General features: G+C 36.1%; 1 protein-coding gene across 2 annotated transcripts; it reads left to right on the top strand.

Annotated features, from left to right (window-relative positions):
* Positions 1-4009: 4009 nt before the first annotated feature.
* LOC103469168 (uncharacterized) lies at positions 4010-8561 on the top strand. 2 transcript variants are annotated; one of them, XM_081609873.1, is made up of 3 exons: positions 4010-4222; positions 5723-5857; positions 5944-8561. In XM_081609873.1, exons 2-3 carry the CDS (start codon positions 5835-5837, stop codon positions 7286-7288), a joined length of 1368 nt encoding a protein of 455 aa, XP_081465999.1. In that variant the 5' UTR covers positions 4010-4222; positions 5723-5834; the 3' UTR covers positions 7289-8561. The 2 variants fall into 2 exon arrangements, with proteins under 2 accessions (XP_081465999.1, XP_008414914.2); XM_008416692.3 differs by having other exon boundaries at positions 4010-4377.
* Positions 8562-15857: the final 7296 nt, after the last annotated feature.

Below are 15857 nucleotides of genomic sequence, written 5' to 3'. Positions count from 1 at the left end.
TGTGTCTCAGCGTGATTTTGATTTTGGTTCTTTGACAGCCTCACCTGTGACCACAGTCATATAAATACAGCTGGGAGTTATTTAGCTTTGCATTGACTCCTCCTGTCAGGGAGGGTGGACCTCAAACTCAGATTTAAGAGGTAAAGATGTCTGACATATCTTTCCTGGTGGAATTTAGTTATCTCTCTAAAAATACATAATTAAGTTAATAATAATGCATCTTTTGCAATGGCAGATTTATTTATTTTACTTTTTTTTTTTCTTTTGCCTTCCGTCAGGTAACCAAAACCGATGCTTGTCATCCTAACAAAATGGCATGTCATAAATCTTTATTATTTATGAAACATTTCTGTTTCATAGTGAAACCCTTCTTATAATTGTTGACCAGTTTTTTGCATGCATTCACTGGTATTTTTACAATTTATCTTTGCAGTTGGTATATATTTCTTTTTCACACTAATGTTGAAGGTTCATCAAAATAAAGGTCTTTATAGAGGAGAACCAAAACACAAATATTTTTCTTAAAACACACTTTTATGGAACCTCTGCTAACAGGAAGTCATAAACATCTATTGAAGCTCAGTATTCTTAATTTGTGCCTTGTGAGGAGTTTTTGTCCAGCTTCTGCGGATTTAATGGATAATCTGAAAATACACCATGTTGTTGCTGTTAACTCTGGTGAATGTCTTTACATCCATCAACACTGTTTTACTGGAGGTCTGAATAGGACATTTTAGAGGCCTCAGTCAGTCAATTTATGCAAAGAAATTAAAATGGAAAATATTTGTTTTCTATGATACACATCTGAGTCATGTTTCCTTAAATTATATATACAACTTCCAAGCTGGTTGGACAGTGATAAAAATGTTCCTCTCTTATTCTTCAGTCGTAGTGTCAGAGTTTGACGTGACAGCTGTATCATTTTTAGTTTTACATCCGTGTCTCATACAGAAAAGAAATTAACCCACAAAACAACTCTGAGGGGATTTGAGGTTTTTGTACGGCAGATGAACCGTCTTCAGTCACTGTGATTCTCGAGCGCAGTAATAAACAGCAGAATCTTCTGTTCTCAGGCTGTTCATCTGCAGATACACCTGCTCTCTGCTGTTGTCTCTGGAGATGGTGAACCGGCCTTGAACTGACTGAGAGTAACGTATGTTGCCATCATTATAATGTGCAGCAAGCCACTCCAGTCCTTTTCCAGGAGCCTGTCTGATCCAGTGTATCCACCAGCCATTGATTGAGAATCCAGAGGCTGTACAGGTCAGTCTGTGAGATTCTCCTGGTCTTTTAACCGCTGGATCAGATTCTGTCAAAGTCTGACAACAAACACCTGTGAAATAAAGCAGATAAAAAAAATATATAGTTGTTAGAAAACAGCTTCACAAAGGGAGGTCAAAGTTCTCTTGATATTTTCTCACCCGTAAAGCAAATGACAAAAAACAGCAGACTAAATTTATTCTTCATCTTGTTTCTGTGTGATTCTTGTTCTCTGACAGCCTTGCCACAGTCACACAAATAAACCTGGAAATTGTTCAGCTTTGCATTGACTCCTCCTGCGAGGGAGGGTGGAGTTGAAACTCCAGGTTTTTGAGATAAACACAATTTATAAAAAAATAAAAAATAAAAAAAGACACTGAGCCTCCATATTCTGAAATTGTTACTTGCTGAGTAGTAGAGTAAATGAACTGGTTATTATGAGAACTCTTCATGACAGGTTTTGTTTTATATCTTCAAATCTCCAATAAAAACACTGTCTAATGCAGCCTAAGGAGCTGGAGGAACTCACCACAAAGACTGAGAGCAACCAGAACAATGTGAGTTCATGTTTTCACTTAGCTGAAGTAACAAAATATCTGACTTCAGTTCAGGTTTCAAACTAAGAAGAACTCATTAGAGATGGGTTTATAACAGTAACCATTTGATGCACAAAAAAATCAACACATTTTTTTCTTTTAATGAATAAAATTTGAAGGAAAAGTGCTATGAGTTTCTGGGGAAGTTTTGCTTATAACTGGAGTTGATAAAGGACTCAGAGGCAAGCAGGAAGAAGGCAGGTATATGAAGGAAAAAAAACATTTATTGATTAACCCAGATTAGACAAGCGACAACCCAGACATGAGCAGCAACCAATTCTTGCAAATAACCCGGGAACAGTTTACACAAACAGCAGTAACTTCAGAGTAGTGGGGATGAGAAAACCTGAGTATGAGGGAGCAGAGGGAAAGTGTCAAAAATTAAGACTCCCTTCAGATAACTTTGAAGGCACTGAGGTTTTTGTACAGCTGCTAAACCAACTTCAGTCACTGTGCGTCTCGAGCGCAGTAATAAACAGCAGAATCTTCTGTTCTCAGGCTGTTCATCTGCAGATACAGCTGATTTCTGCCGTCATCTCTGGAGATGGTGAACCGGCCTTGAACTGACTGTGAATAAATTATGTTCCTATTGTCATAATGAGCAGCAACCCATTCCAGTCCTTTTCCAGGAGCCTGTCTGATCCAGTGCATCCACCTGCTACTGATTGAGAATCCAGAGGCTGTGCAGGTCAGTTTGTGAGATTCTCCCTGTGTTTTAACCACTGATTCAGATTCAGTCAGAGTTTGCCCATCAGCACCTTTGAGGGGAAAAAAGAAGTGAAACAATCTTAGCTTCATGTATTGCCTTGTTAAATGTAGGCAAATCAAACATTTAATTGAGAAAATCTGATAAAACGTCAACATTTCACCTGCACAGCAGATGAATAAAAGCAGCAGTCCGCTCCTGTAGTCCATGTTGTTAAACTGTATCTGCTGGTCTCAGTTCTTAACTTAAATACACAGATGTAGGCAGATTTGTTTTTCATTGGCTCCTCCTCCACAGCAGATTATGGATAATGACACTGTTATTTTACAAAACAATTGTATTTTCACATTATTCAGAAACACATTTACCACCAAACTCAATAAAAAAGCCCCATGATTATATTCCTTTACACTGTAAAGCAAAAATGGTTAAATAAGAACATTAAAATGTCAATTTCTTTGAGAAATATAATTTACATCACATATTTTGCTGCTTTATGTCTTTTTACAAGGTGCTGCTAAATTAGAGACACCCCATTTTCAGCAACATGACCATTGTTGTTGGAAAAAACATTCTGTTTATCTCCTCCACTTTGAACACTGAATTTTGTCGTGCTGCTGCTTTCTCTGATGATTTTTAATCAGCCCTGAAAACTGCTCGAGTAATATGTTCTACATTATTCTGTTTAAATGTAGCCCACAAATTTAAATGTTTTTCTGATGGATTTTCTGATCCAGTTGATACCACATTTTCCAAATGAGAGGTTGGATCCTTTCCAGTAGGGAAAAAGCCTGAATTTCCACAAAATGTCTTACAGTGTTGACTAGTGTTACTCCTGAGTGTTACTTTCTCAATAACAGACACAACATCTGTTGCTGTCATGTTGTTAATGACTGTTTTTTCTGTACAACTGTATGACGTACATCATTATTACTGTAACTGTTTTCTTCTACTGCCACCTTCTGGTCAAAGTACAGACCTCTGTAGGTGTCTGCTACCCTTTTACAGTGGTTTCACTGATATAAGAAAAACTAAATCAATCTCAACAAATTTTTTCTCGTAAATTTTGATCCATTTTCCCTCCCAGCAGCTGAATATGAAGATAGTTTCTCTGCAGGTTAGACTAAATGTCCTGGCAGATTTTTTTGACCACTGAATGAATTCATACTTTATAGTTGAATGAGTGCTTGAGATAAGAGTCTAAATTGCATTTGTCTGACTTGGTTCAAAACCACTGTTAGTCGTTTTTTGATGAAAAAAAAGTGTATTTTTTTATTATTATTTTTATCTAACCTTTAATTTCACTTATCAGTGTTACCGATAATGAAAAAGTTATTATATTTTATTTTAAAATAATCCACTTCACATGGCTCATTTTTACTTCGAAGACTTGGTTTGGGTGAAGTAGGCTTTTATTTTGAAAGTCAGAACTTTACCGGACCAGACTTCCTCTAAGTGTAGCCACACCTCCACCTCCACACAAACACACGATCCCAGCTAGGCTTTTTCCCTCCTAGATTGTGTGTAAATATATGCTAACTATACCTCTTCGTTTCTCACAAAGAAATGTGAGGTCTCAGCGTTTTTACTAGCTTCTGGTGATTGAGCCAGCTTGCCTGCAGCAACCACTTTCTTCCTGCATCACGAGCAAAACAAGCTGGTAGGAGATGAATTACAGGAGGCTAACTCTAGAGTCACTACTGACCTTTCTGTTTATTTAGAAAGACACTGAAGATACTTCTCACAGCGGTCGGGACATTTATCAGGCACTGGAGTTTCACCAGCTTTTTCTGCAAGCATCAACAAATATAAACGGTAAGAGAAAAACCAACAAAAACGTTAGCATTAGCAATAACTGCATGTAATCAACACTATAATGCAGGCCTCAAAATGAATAATGTGGATGTTTTGAAGTGAGACTTTGTGGTGAAATTTTTAGCATTAAATATCTTACATAAAGTAAGATATCAGTGGCGGAGCAAATCATTTTTTCTCTGTGTAAATGCTAACGATTAGCCATAGCAGAGCACATTGTTCTGACCTCAAACTTTTCCAAGCTATTGATTTGCTTTAGGTTTAATAAACCTGTGCCTCTGTCCTTATTAAACAAGAATAGTAAACCACAATAAAAAGTCGGTACACATTTATAATCACCTTTTCAATTTTGCATCAGATGGTTTCTTTAACATCTAGCAATGACTAAATCACATGTTCTGCTAGACTTTTAACAACACATTTCCTTTATTTTATGCTTTTGTAAAATACTTTCCACACTTCGATCTACTTTGACCTACACCCTTTTTTAGTATGTATATATTTTGTATTTATGTGTTTGAGTTTTTGTTCTTGTTTAAAGATGCTGTAATCAGCCTGATTTCACCCAAAACTATGTAAAGTTAATCTGATTCTTCAGTATACAGGCAAGAGTGAGCTGTCATACAGGTCACACAAATTAGGGATACATTCAAGTATTGTTTTTGATTTTTTTTGTTTTGCGAGTTTTTCCTTTATTTGGGCTGTAAATGTGTTGTGGCTTTCTATTAAACATGCTTGTAAAATGGTGGAAGTGTAAAGCCTGCAACAGCAACAGCTGCTCTCCAGGCTTTCCCAACTTTCTCTGGATAACTTTACCTATAAATGTTATCATTCATAGAAATTCTAAATATCCACTCTTTTTCTGTCACTACTCTGAAATCTTGATAACTCTTTAGTCCTGGTTCTCTGATTGTTCTTAAATTTTCCATATCTTGACGAAACGTTTTTTTGTAGGCTTTGCAGCGTTTGTCATATCTTTTAGTAGGACCAAGGGAAAATGGCTCATAGTTATGCTTAACTATTATCAACAAGATGCTCTTGTTGATAATGAATAATTAGATGATATACTCAAATTTGAACCTCGCTGCCATATTAACAGTAGTGAACATTAGCTGCTCTGCTACTGTAAGGTAATATTCAGAGTTTATGATAGTCTAGATATTTGTGTTTCATTCTTAGACTTGTTTATTTAGCTATAAGTCTAATTTCATTAGCTTATCGGTACATGATAGTGGTACCTGTCATACTTTGACTTCATTACCAGCCATCATAATAGAAAATATACACAAACAGTTCAAAAAGTGTGAAACATAATATATCTATTAACATAGATGACATTTTCCAGCTTTACAGAATGAACTCCAAGATCAACAGATGAACACCAGGCTGCATGTATTTCATCGGACACCAAGAGTAAAACTGTCAGCTGTTGGAAAATAAAGCTTTTACTGGGCTTTATGTCTGCTTTCAGGACCATGAGGTACATACACAGCTGCATAAAGTAGATGTGTTTGTAATTTTTCTCAAATCCCACTAATATTGTTTTTTTTTTTGTATTTCCCTCAGATCTTCCGCAGAATTACATCCGTCAATGTCTGTGGATTCTCGTGACCAGATTGTCTCGCAGCAAGAGACGGAGTCCAACCATGAAGAACCAGAAGCAGTTTGGCCTAATGAGACACAGGAGAAACCAAAGTTTGTTCAGGTTAAAGAGGAAGACAAGGAACTGTACGTCCGTCCAGATGACCAGCAACTAGAAATAAAGCAAGAGATTGAGACTTATGTGGAAAGTTCTTCAGAAGAGGAAACGGACGACAGCGACGAGGACCAAAGTGGGAATGAACTCCTCTCTCAGAGTCCCGTTAAAGCTGAGTACCAGGACCCGGAAATCTGCGGTAAAAGTGTGCTGCACCGCTGCGACATCTGCGGGAAGGAGTTCCGGAAAAAAAACCATTTGACCGATCATAAGAGAACTCACACGGGTGAGAAACCCTTCCTGTGTGGGGTCTGCGGCAAATGCTTTGGCCGAAAATACGGACTGAACAGCCACATGAGAACTCACACGGGAGAGAAGTCGTATTCCTGCGACGCGTGCGGCAAAGCCTTCAGCGACAACGGTCAGCTCAACACTCACGTGAGAACTCACACGGGCGAGAGGCCGTATTCGTGCGAGTTCTGCAGTAAAAGTTTCAGTCAGAACGGCCATCTGAAGGATCACATGAGGATCCACATAGGGAAGAAGCCTTTCCGGTGCAGGCTCTGCGGCAAAACCTTCATGAGAAAAAACTGTCTGAAGTGTCACATGGTAACGCACACTGGCGAGAAGCCCCACAGATGCGAGCTGTGTGGCAAGTCTTACGGCGTTCGCGCCAATTTGACGGCTCACATGAAGACGCACACGGGCAACAGGCCTTTCACGTGTCTAACCTGCAAGAGAAGCTTCATTACGAAGTCTGCCTTGAATTGCCACATGAGCACCCACTCGGGTGAGAAGCCTTTTTCATGTCCCACCTGCGGGAAGAGTTTCAGAGAAAAAACCTTCATGACGGTCCACATGAAGACGCACACAGAGGAGAAGCCTTTCTTGTGTCCCATATGTGGGAAAAGGTTCAGTCAAAGACGGTATCTGACCAAACACAAACGGGGACACACGGACGACAAGCCGTACACCTGCGAAGTGTGCGCCAAAGGCTTTTGCCAGAGCTGTGATTTGAGGTCTCACATGAGAACTCACACCGGGGAGAAGCCTTTTCCATGTCTCACCTGTGGAAAAAGTTTTGGTAAAAAGAGTAATTTAAACATCCACATGAGAACTCACACGGGTGAGAGGCCCTTTCCGTGTCTGACATGTGGGAAATGTTTTCGAGAAAGAACGTCTTTGAACAGACACATGGAAACTCAACACCCCTGAGAAAGAGGCGGCTTGATCCATATTAATAAACCTCAGTCCAGGTATAAAAAGCTTTTTGCTGGATGACGGACTCTGACTAAAACCAGTGCTTTCCCCATATATGAATGTCACAAGATATGGCTTCACTTTGGTCAAAGAATATCATCAAAATGTATTTTTTTCAGTAATTTTATTTAAAAAGGAGCTGTGTTGATTATATAGATTAACTCAGATTGATTTATTTCAAGAGTTTTTATTCAGTTTTTGATGATCATGCCTGACAGCTAACACAAACCAAACTACAAATTACCTCAACATTAGAATATTACATAAGACCAATAAAAAAAAGATCTTTGAGACAAATGTTGGTTTGCTAAACTGCACAGTGTAAATATTTTATTGTGGCTCCTTTTGCCTGGATTGCTGTCCGTCATGCTGTGGTACAGAGGCAATGATCTTGCGGTTTTGCTGCTGAGGTGTAAACGAAGCCCAGGTTGCTTTAAAAGCTGCTCTCAGTCCAGCCACATTATTGGGTTGATGCCCCTTACTTTCCTCCTGATAATACTCTCCATGGCCTTTAGATCAGGCCTGCTTTCTGGCTAATCAAGCTGACAATGGCAGTGAAGGCAAGTCCTGAAAAATAAAATTAGCATCATCATAATGATAGTCTTCTCCCTTTGCTCCTTTTTGTACCATGCTTTTTTCTTCCATAATAATTCCTGGTCACTCTGTCACTCTGTGACTAGCCAGCTTCTTTAGGATTTACCTTTTGTTTCTTAAGCCCCTTGTGCAGACTGTCTACGAGTGGCAGCTGGAAATTTGTTAAGTAAGAAGTTTTTCCTTTATTGTTTAGGTCATAAAAATGTTTAAAAACTGCTTTTTCAATCGGTTCATGTAAGCCATAAGTGAAATCAAAGAATCACAGAAATGACTGCTTGAAATATATCAATCTGAGTTTAATGGGTCAAGTTTTACTCTGAGTTCTGAAATAAAGTTTTTGATAATGTTCAAATTTGTTTGTATAAATGTGTTGTAGGATTTGTCCTCTGCATGTTCTCGCAATATAATGTTTTGCCTTCAAATAAAGGAGCAGCATATTTTGCAAATATTTTGGATGAAGAGCACAGATGGTCACTTGTGTGTGTGTCTGTTTTTTTCCAAGCTGCATGTGAGGTGAGAGGTGTTTTAAATGAAATGACCAACAACAGACTAAATGATCTCTGTTCTGTAAATCTCATTGTTTTTGGCATCTAAAATAAAGCTCGACATAAATTGTCCATTTAATGCAGGGCTATCCTCAGATTGTGTTGCAGTTTACATATTTGGAATCATTTATCATGCAATTTCTTTTATTTCAGTAACTTAATTCCATGGAGACCTAACAAACAATTGTCCTATTTCTTTTTGCATCCTTCAAAATGGAACGTCCTATTCAGTAATCCTCACTTCAGATAGATAAGGTACAAATGTTTTTACTTGCAGGTTGTTAAGCAAGGCTTCATTATTTTTGTTCTATTCATGGATATATAATTATAAGACTGAACTTGTATTCAGCCCTATAAATATGATCTTTTAAAAAAGCAATCATAAGAAAACTAGCTGATTTTAACCTTAAGCTAAAAAAAAAAAAAAGTTTCTCCGCCTCTGCAGCTGATCAAGACAAAGTCTATAAACCTGAATACTTTATTTGCATAATGATAATCAACCAATGAGTATATCGGCAACTTATGACTGGTTAATATTTCTTTGCTTATAGCTAACATTAAGTGCCAGAATGCAAAATGTTTGGGAAACATTTGATTTATTATGATCCTTTTTCTTTTTTTAGTTGTTTTCCTTCTGAGTTTTATGAAAGATTAGGATACTAATCTAAATTGTGGTAAATTGACCAGTCAGCATTTCCAACTACCAAACCTGCACATTTTGGTCATTCAAGTTCATTGCATCGGTCTTTTAAATAATGACCTGTTTTTGTTGTTGTTGTTTTTTCATTATTATTGAAATGGTGTGACTATTTCTGTATTTCAAAGAAATGTGTCTGCCCAAGATCAAGAAATATTGATATATAAAGAAATATAAAAAATTTGTATTGCTATATATATCTATATATAGATATATATATAAAGAAAAAATACTGCAAATTTATTAGTGTCATTGAGCCACATGCAGCGAAACTCTCAAGAACAACAAATAGGTTTTAAAAGAGTGACCTGCTTAATATTATGTGTAGTACAACAGTTGTGTTCTTACAAATCTTTTTTAGCTATTGACATTTATTTTGACAACCTGAAAAACACACTAAGCAAAATCTGTGTATTTTTAAAGAGAAAACATTAAGTGATATCAAACATTGTACAGATAGGAATACTTTAAATTGATGCCTGTATTTTTGTTCATCTACTCTAAAATATTAATGGAAAATCTATTTCTAATGGATTTAAATCTTCTGAATATTCCCATAGTTATTTCTTCTGTGTGAAACTTCTTGTATATGTAAATATGTTGGTTTTGATCAAGAACAGTGGTGTTATGGTTCCCCTGGTGGCTTCTTGTTAAAATGATCAATTCACAGAGGAGTTTTTGTTCAGTGTTTCTGCTTTCTGTGTCACTGTGTCTGTTGAGCGCAGTAATAAACAGCAGAATCTCCAGCTGTCAGGCTGTTCATTTGCAGATACACCTGACTTCTGCTGTTGTCTCTGGAGATGGTGAACCGGCCTCTTACTGAGTCAGAGTAGTAGATGTAGCTGCTGTCATACCAGATAACAGCGATCCATTCCAGTCCTTTTCCAGCTGCCTGTCTGATCCAAGCTATGTGGGGAGTGCTACTAAACCCAGAATATGTGCAGGTCAGTCTGTGAGAGTCTCCAGGCCTTTTAACCACTGATTGAGACTCAGTCAGTGTTTGACCATCAGTACCTGCAGAAAAACAGATCAATTTAATTTGTCTTACCACCATCTCTTTAAACTAATCATCAACTTATTTAGGAAAAAAAGAATGTTTTTTTTCTTACCGCTCCATTTTAAGGAAAACATAATAAAGGTAAGGAAAACTTGAAATCTAATCATTGTAGAAGCCATTTGTCTCTGTTCATTCTGTGTTCACCACTAATTCACTGCTGCTCTTAAACTAACAGACATGTAAAAGTGGAGCATTTAGCATTTGCATTGACTCCTCCTCCTGTGGAAGAAACACAAATAATTTGATTAAAAAAAAGCAAAGTTGGAGATTATTTCAAATTATTTTAAAACATTTTGATACTTGAATTCATTTTCAAACAATTTGATGTGGATTCCTTTTTTTACCAAAACATACAAGGTTTTACATCAGTTTTCACTTGTTTCTACACACACTGTCATATTAAGCTATTTTGAAATCATAAATCAACAATGAAATTTGAAAACAATTTGTTTAAGGTAATAAATATAATCTGATCTTTGTGCATTTGGAACATTTTTGTAGATGTGTCTCACTCTTATATTGCCACTTGATGTTCTCTGCAGAATGTTTTGTAATGCTTTTATTAAACACACTGTTTGCTTACTAAACATGTTTGTCCCTTTTTTTCCTTGTGTATTAATCAGGTGAATTAGGTGGAAGAAATCAAATAAGGATTCCAGATCAATATGGAACGTAAAGGTGTTGGCAAAGTTTAGAAACAAAATATTTAACTTGGGTTAGTTTAATATGGTACAAGTATCCCCTGCATATTTTATGTTTTCAGTCCTGCTTGTGTTGATTTAACCTGATTGTAAGAACATATTTGTATTATATCATTGTTGATGACAAAAATAAAATATTTTTTTCAGCAAACTGAATGTTTCTGACAAATCTCTTAGTGGAAGGTGAAACACATTATTTATATAAAATAATGTCTTAAGTATATGTCACATTGAGAGTTATATTTTAACTATAACAGTTTCAATTTTCTGAATCAGAATCAGCTTCATTCATCAACTGTGCTCATAAATGAGGATTTTGACTTTTGTTCACTTTAAATATAAACATATAAAAAGAGGAGAGAAAAACTATGAGTTTTTTCTGAAATGTTTTTACAAAAGAGCAAAATAAGGTTGACAAAAGATTAAAAATGAACTGAAAGCTCCTCCTTTGGTGGTTTGATATCATCTGTTCATGTTCTGAGGGGTTTTTGTTCTGCTCTGCAGCTGGTTTGTGTCACTGTGGTCTCTGGCACAGTAATACACAGCAGAGTCTCCAGGCTGCATATTCTGTCCATTCAGAGTCACTGTTTTACTGGAAGTGTCTAAGTCGATACTGAATTTGTTCCTCAGTGAATCTTTGTAGCTAGAATCTCCAGTATATTTCCACCCAATCCACTCCAGTCCTTTCCCAGCAGGCTGTCTGATCCAAGCTGTTGCATAGCTGCTCAGAGAATAAGAGACCTGACAGCTGATGGTCAGACTTTGACCTGGCTGCACAGTCACAGAGTCTGGTTGTGTCAACTGTTCACACTTTATACCTGTAGAGAAAAACATTAAAACTATATTGTTACCAACAATGAATTGAATTTATTGTCATCATGCTGTAAATGTTTCTGTCTCAGTGAGACTCACAGGATGCAGCAGCCAGCAGCAGCAGCAGAGCTACAGAGAACATGTTGGTGTTGAAGATGATCTGATGGGAGTTTCTCCTCCTCTGCAGCTGACAGCATCACATCAAGACTTTATAACATGATTCTTTTCATTTGCATAATACCAAACCAGCCCCACCATCACAGGATAAAAAGATTTTTTATGTGCTGTGGACCAACAGCAAGAAATAATATGTTTCCAATTATATTGTCCAATTAGTTTTGAGATTTACTTACTTGAAATTGAGAATTATATATAAAGTTTAAATAATTAAAATCATGGGTAAATTAAGTCTTTAAATAATGTTTTAATATTATGGTTCATTCGTTCTTTGTTAGAGTGGAACAACCATATGATAAACACAAATAACGACTTGTGCATGTTTAAATTCATTATGTGTATTTTTTTCTTCTTACATACTGTAATACTGTACAGCACTTTGAAGCAATGAATATCAGTTTTTCAATGCTTATAAATAAATTCACATTAACATTTTTCTACACATCATCAAAAATATGCAAACTGCTCAAACATTTATTCAAAAATAGTCCTTAACAGCACAGCTCATTTAAAAACTAATCTGATCTTTGTGCATTTGGAACATTTTTGTGGATGTGTCTCACTCTTATATTGCCACGTGATGTTCTCTGCAGAATGTTTTGTAATGCTTTATTAAACACACTGTTTGCTTACTAACATGTTTGTCCCTCTTTTCCTTGTGTTAAACATTAATCAGGTGAGTTAGAGTCAGAGAAGAAATCAAATATGGATTCCAGATCAATATGGGAACAGTAAAGGTGTTGGCATAATTTAGAAAAAAATATATAAACTGTCATATTCTTACATTATTTCTAAAACAAAACTCAACTAATAAATTGGAACAGAAATTGTTGTAAATATTTATTTCTGACCTGTTATGTACTTTGCCTTTATGGACGTATTTGTGGAAGAATACAACAAATATTTCAGTTGAACCACATCATGTTGAAATCGGTAGAACAGGAAATCATAAACATGAACTGTTTTTAACAGAGTAAGTAACTCTTGTATCGTCACCTTTTGTTCTGTGCACAACTTTATAATGTCTTATTAAACATCTGTACATACATTGACATTATTTATGTAATGCATCTTATTTTAATTGTTGAAAGAAATTCACTGAAAGATTTGCCTATTTGTTACATTTACATTTGTGAAGTATTTGGAACCAAATTTAATGTTCCTCTGAAGGAGCATTAAATTTGAATAGTGTGATGTTAAATATCGAATAGTGTGATGTGAATTTATTCAAACCCAACTCTGTTTTAATTTAGACAAAATAAAGAAAATAACAAAGAATAGTTGTATTGTCCTTGCTCAGCACAGGACTAAAAGGAATGACTCCATTTGATAACAATAAAGACAAAAGAACCTGTAAAGCGAGAGAGACAGTCACCGAAGAAAACTGGTGTTAGGGCTCCCCCTGTGGTGGCTTCTTGTTAAAACTTTTCATGATCAAAGAAGTTTTTGTTCAGTGTTTCTGCTTTCTGTGTCACTGTGGCTCTTCGAGCGCAGTAATAAACAGCAGAATCTCCAGCTGTCAGGCTGTTCATCTGCAGATACACCTGACTTCTGCTGTTGTCTCTGGAGATGGTGAATCGGGTTTTCAGTGAGTCAGGGTAGTACATGCCACTGCTGTCATCCCAGATAAAAGCGACCCATTCCAGTCCTTTTCCAGTTGCCTGTCTGATCCAAGCTATGTGGGGAGTGCTACTAAACCCAGAATATGTGCAGGTCAGTCTGTGAGATTCTCCAGGCCTTTTAACCACTGATTCAGACTCAGTCAGTGTTTGACCATCAATTCCTGCAGAAAAAACAATGATTATTATTGATTGTCTCACCACCATCTCTTTTCATCAATCATGAATTTGTTTAAAAAAACGAATCTTTTTTTCTTACCGCTCCATTTTAAGGAAAAGCTAATAAAGGCAAGGAGAACCTGAAATGTAATCATTGTAGAAGCCATTTGTCTCTGTTCATTCTGTGTTCACCACTAATTCACTGCTGCTCTTAAACTAACAGACATGTAAAAGTGGAGTGTACAGTATTTGCATTGACTCCTCCTCCTGGGGAAGAAACACGTTGAATCTGATCAATAAAAGCAAATTTGGACAATTTGTTCAGGTTATTTTCAAACATTTTAGTATCTGAATACATTTTTAAACAATTTGATGTGGATTCATGTTAACAAAACATATAAAGCTTTACAGCAGATTTCATTTATTTCTACATAACATGTCAAATTAAATTATTTTGAAATCATAAATCAACAATGAAACTTGAACACTATTTGTTTATGGAATTGCATTTAATCTGATGTTTTTGCATTTAGAACCTTTTTGTGGATGTTTCACTCTTGTTTTGCCACTTGATGTTTTTTGCAAAACCCTGCATTTTATTAAACACACCGTTTGCTTACTAACCATGTTTGTCCCTTTATTTTCTTGCCTTACACATTAATCAAGTGAGTTAGAGTCAGAGATTATATCAATGACGGATTCCAGCTAAACCTTGGAAAAGTAAAGTTATTGGTATAGTTTTGGAAGAACTATTTTAACAACATTGGGGTTTAGTTTAATATGGTGCATGTATCTTCCGTATATTTTTGCGTCTCCAGTCCTGCTAGTGTTGATTAAACCAAATAAGAATATAATATTTGTATTGTATCATTGTTATTGACAAAAACATTTTTTAACAAACCGAATGTTTCAGACAAACCTCTTAGTGGAAGGTGAAACACATTATTTATATAAAATTATGTTTCAAGTCAATATCACCTTGAATGTGATATACGGCTGCACAGTTGGTAGAGCTGTTGCCCTGCAGCAAGAAGGTTCTGGGTTCGTTTCCCGGCGCCGGTCTTTCTGCATAATATATATTTATTTTCTTACCACTCCAGTTTAAGGACAAAATAATAACAGCAAGGAAAACCTCAAATCTAATCATTGTAGAAGCCATCTGTCTCTGTTCATTCTGTGTTCACCACTAATTCACTGCTGCTCTTAAACTAACAGACATGTAAAAGTGGAGTGTTCAGTATTTGCATTGACTCCTCCTCCTGTGGAAGAAACACAAATAATTTGTCAATAAAAGCAAAGATGCTCGATTATTTCAGATTATTTTCAGACATTTTGATATTTGAATTCATTTTCAAATAATTTGATGTGGATTTCTGTTTTACCAAAACATATAAAGCCTTACATCCGTTCCCACTTTTTTCTAAACACACTGTCATATTAAGTTATTTTGAAATCATAATCAACTATGAAATTTGAACACAAATTGTTTAAGAAATTAACTTTAATCTGATCTTTGTTCATTTGTGGATGTTTCACTCTTATATTGTCACATGATGTTGTGTGCAGTACTTTTTCTTACTTTTTGTAATGTCTCTGTGCTTTTATTAAAGACATTGTTAACTTACTAAATATGTTTGTCTCTTTTTCCCTGGTGTTACACATTAGGTGTGTTAGAGTTTGAATTTCAATCAATTATGTATTTCAGGTAGATACTGGATCCTCCTATTATGTGCGGGTCAATTGACCCGTTTCAAAGTTTAAAAATATTTTTAAAATAGTTGCAAGTATTTTATTGCATGAAACTTTTCTATTTGTCTTAATAGGTGAACTCTACATATAATTGAACATTTATTCATTTTACACATTTGCAGCACCCCCTGCGTCTACTTGTTACATCGATACTGTTCGGGTCAATTTGACCCGACAGTCAAGTTAAAGTGCAAAAAAGATTAAAAATGTCCAATTCTGTTTGTTTCCTTACAGCTATGAACCTTATTTCACCACACACACACAAACACACACACGTAGACACACCAAACCCATTTTCTCCCTGCTCTCTTTACTTCACAATGAACTGCGAGAAAGCAGGTGTTCATACAACTTTGACGGGAACAGTGGGTAAACTCCACCCACACTGATGGACACTCAGTAGAAGTGGAGGG

The sequence above is a fragment of the Poecilia reticulata genome, chromosome 8 (assembly GCF_904066995.2).
Source record: "Poecilia reticulata chromosome 8, P_reticulata-male-v2, whole genome shotgun sequence".
NCBI classification, from domain to species: Eukaryota; Metazoa; Chordata; class Actinopteri; order Cyprinodontiformes; family Poeciliidae; genus Poecilia; species Poecilia reticulata.
The sequence above is the reverse complement of the archived record's forward strand: the minus strand, read 5'-3'. Positions and strand labels throughout refer to the sequence as shown.

Coding starts and splice junctions, on each gene's coding strand:
- LOC103469168 (XM_081609873.1), top strand. CDS start 5,835: ATGTCTGCTTTCAGGACCATGAG. Junction 5,858..5,943: donor TCTGCTTTCAGGACCATGAG/GTACATACACAG, acceptor TATTTCCCTCAG/ATCTTCCGCAGAATTACATC.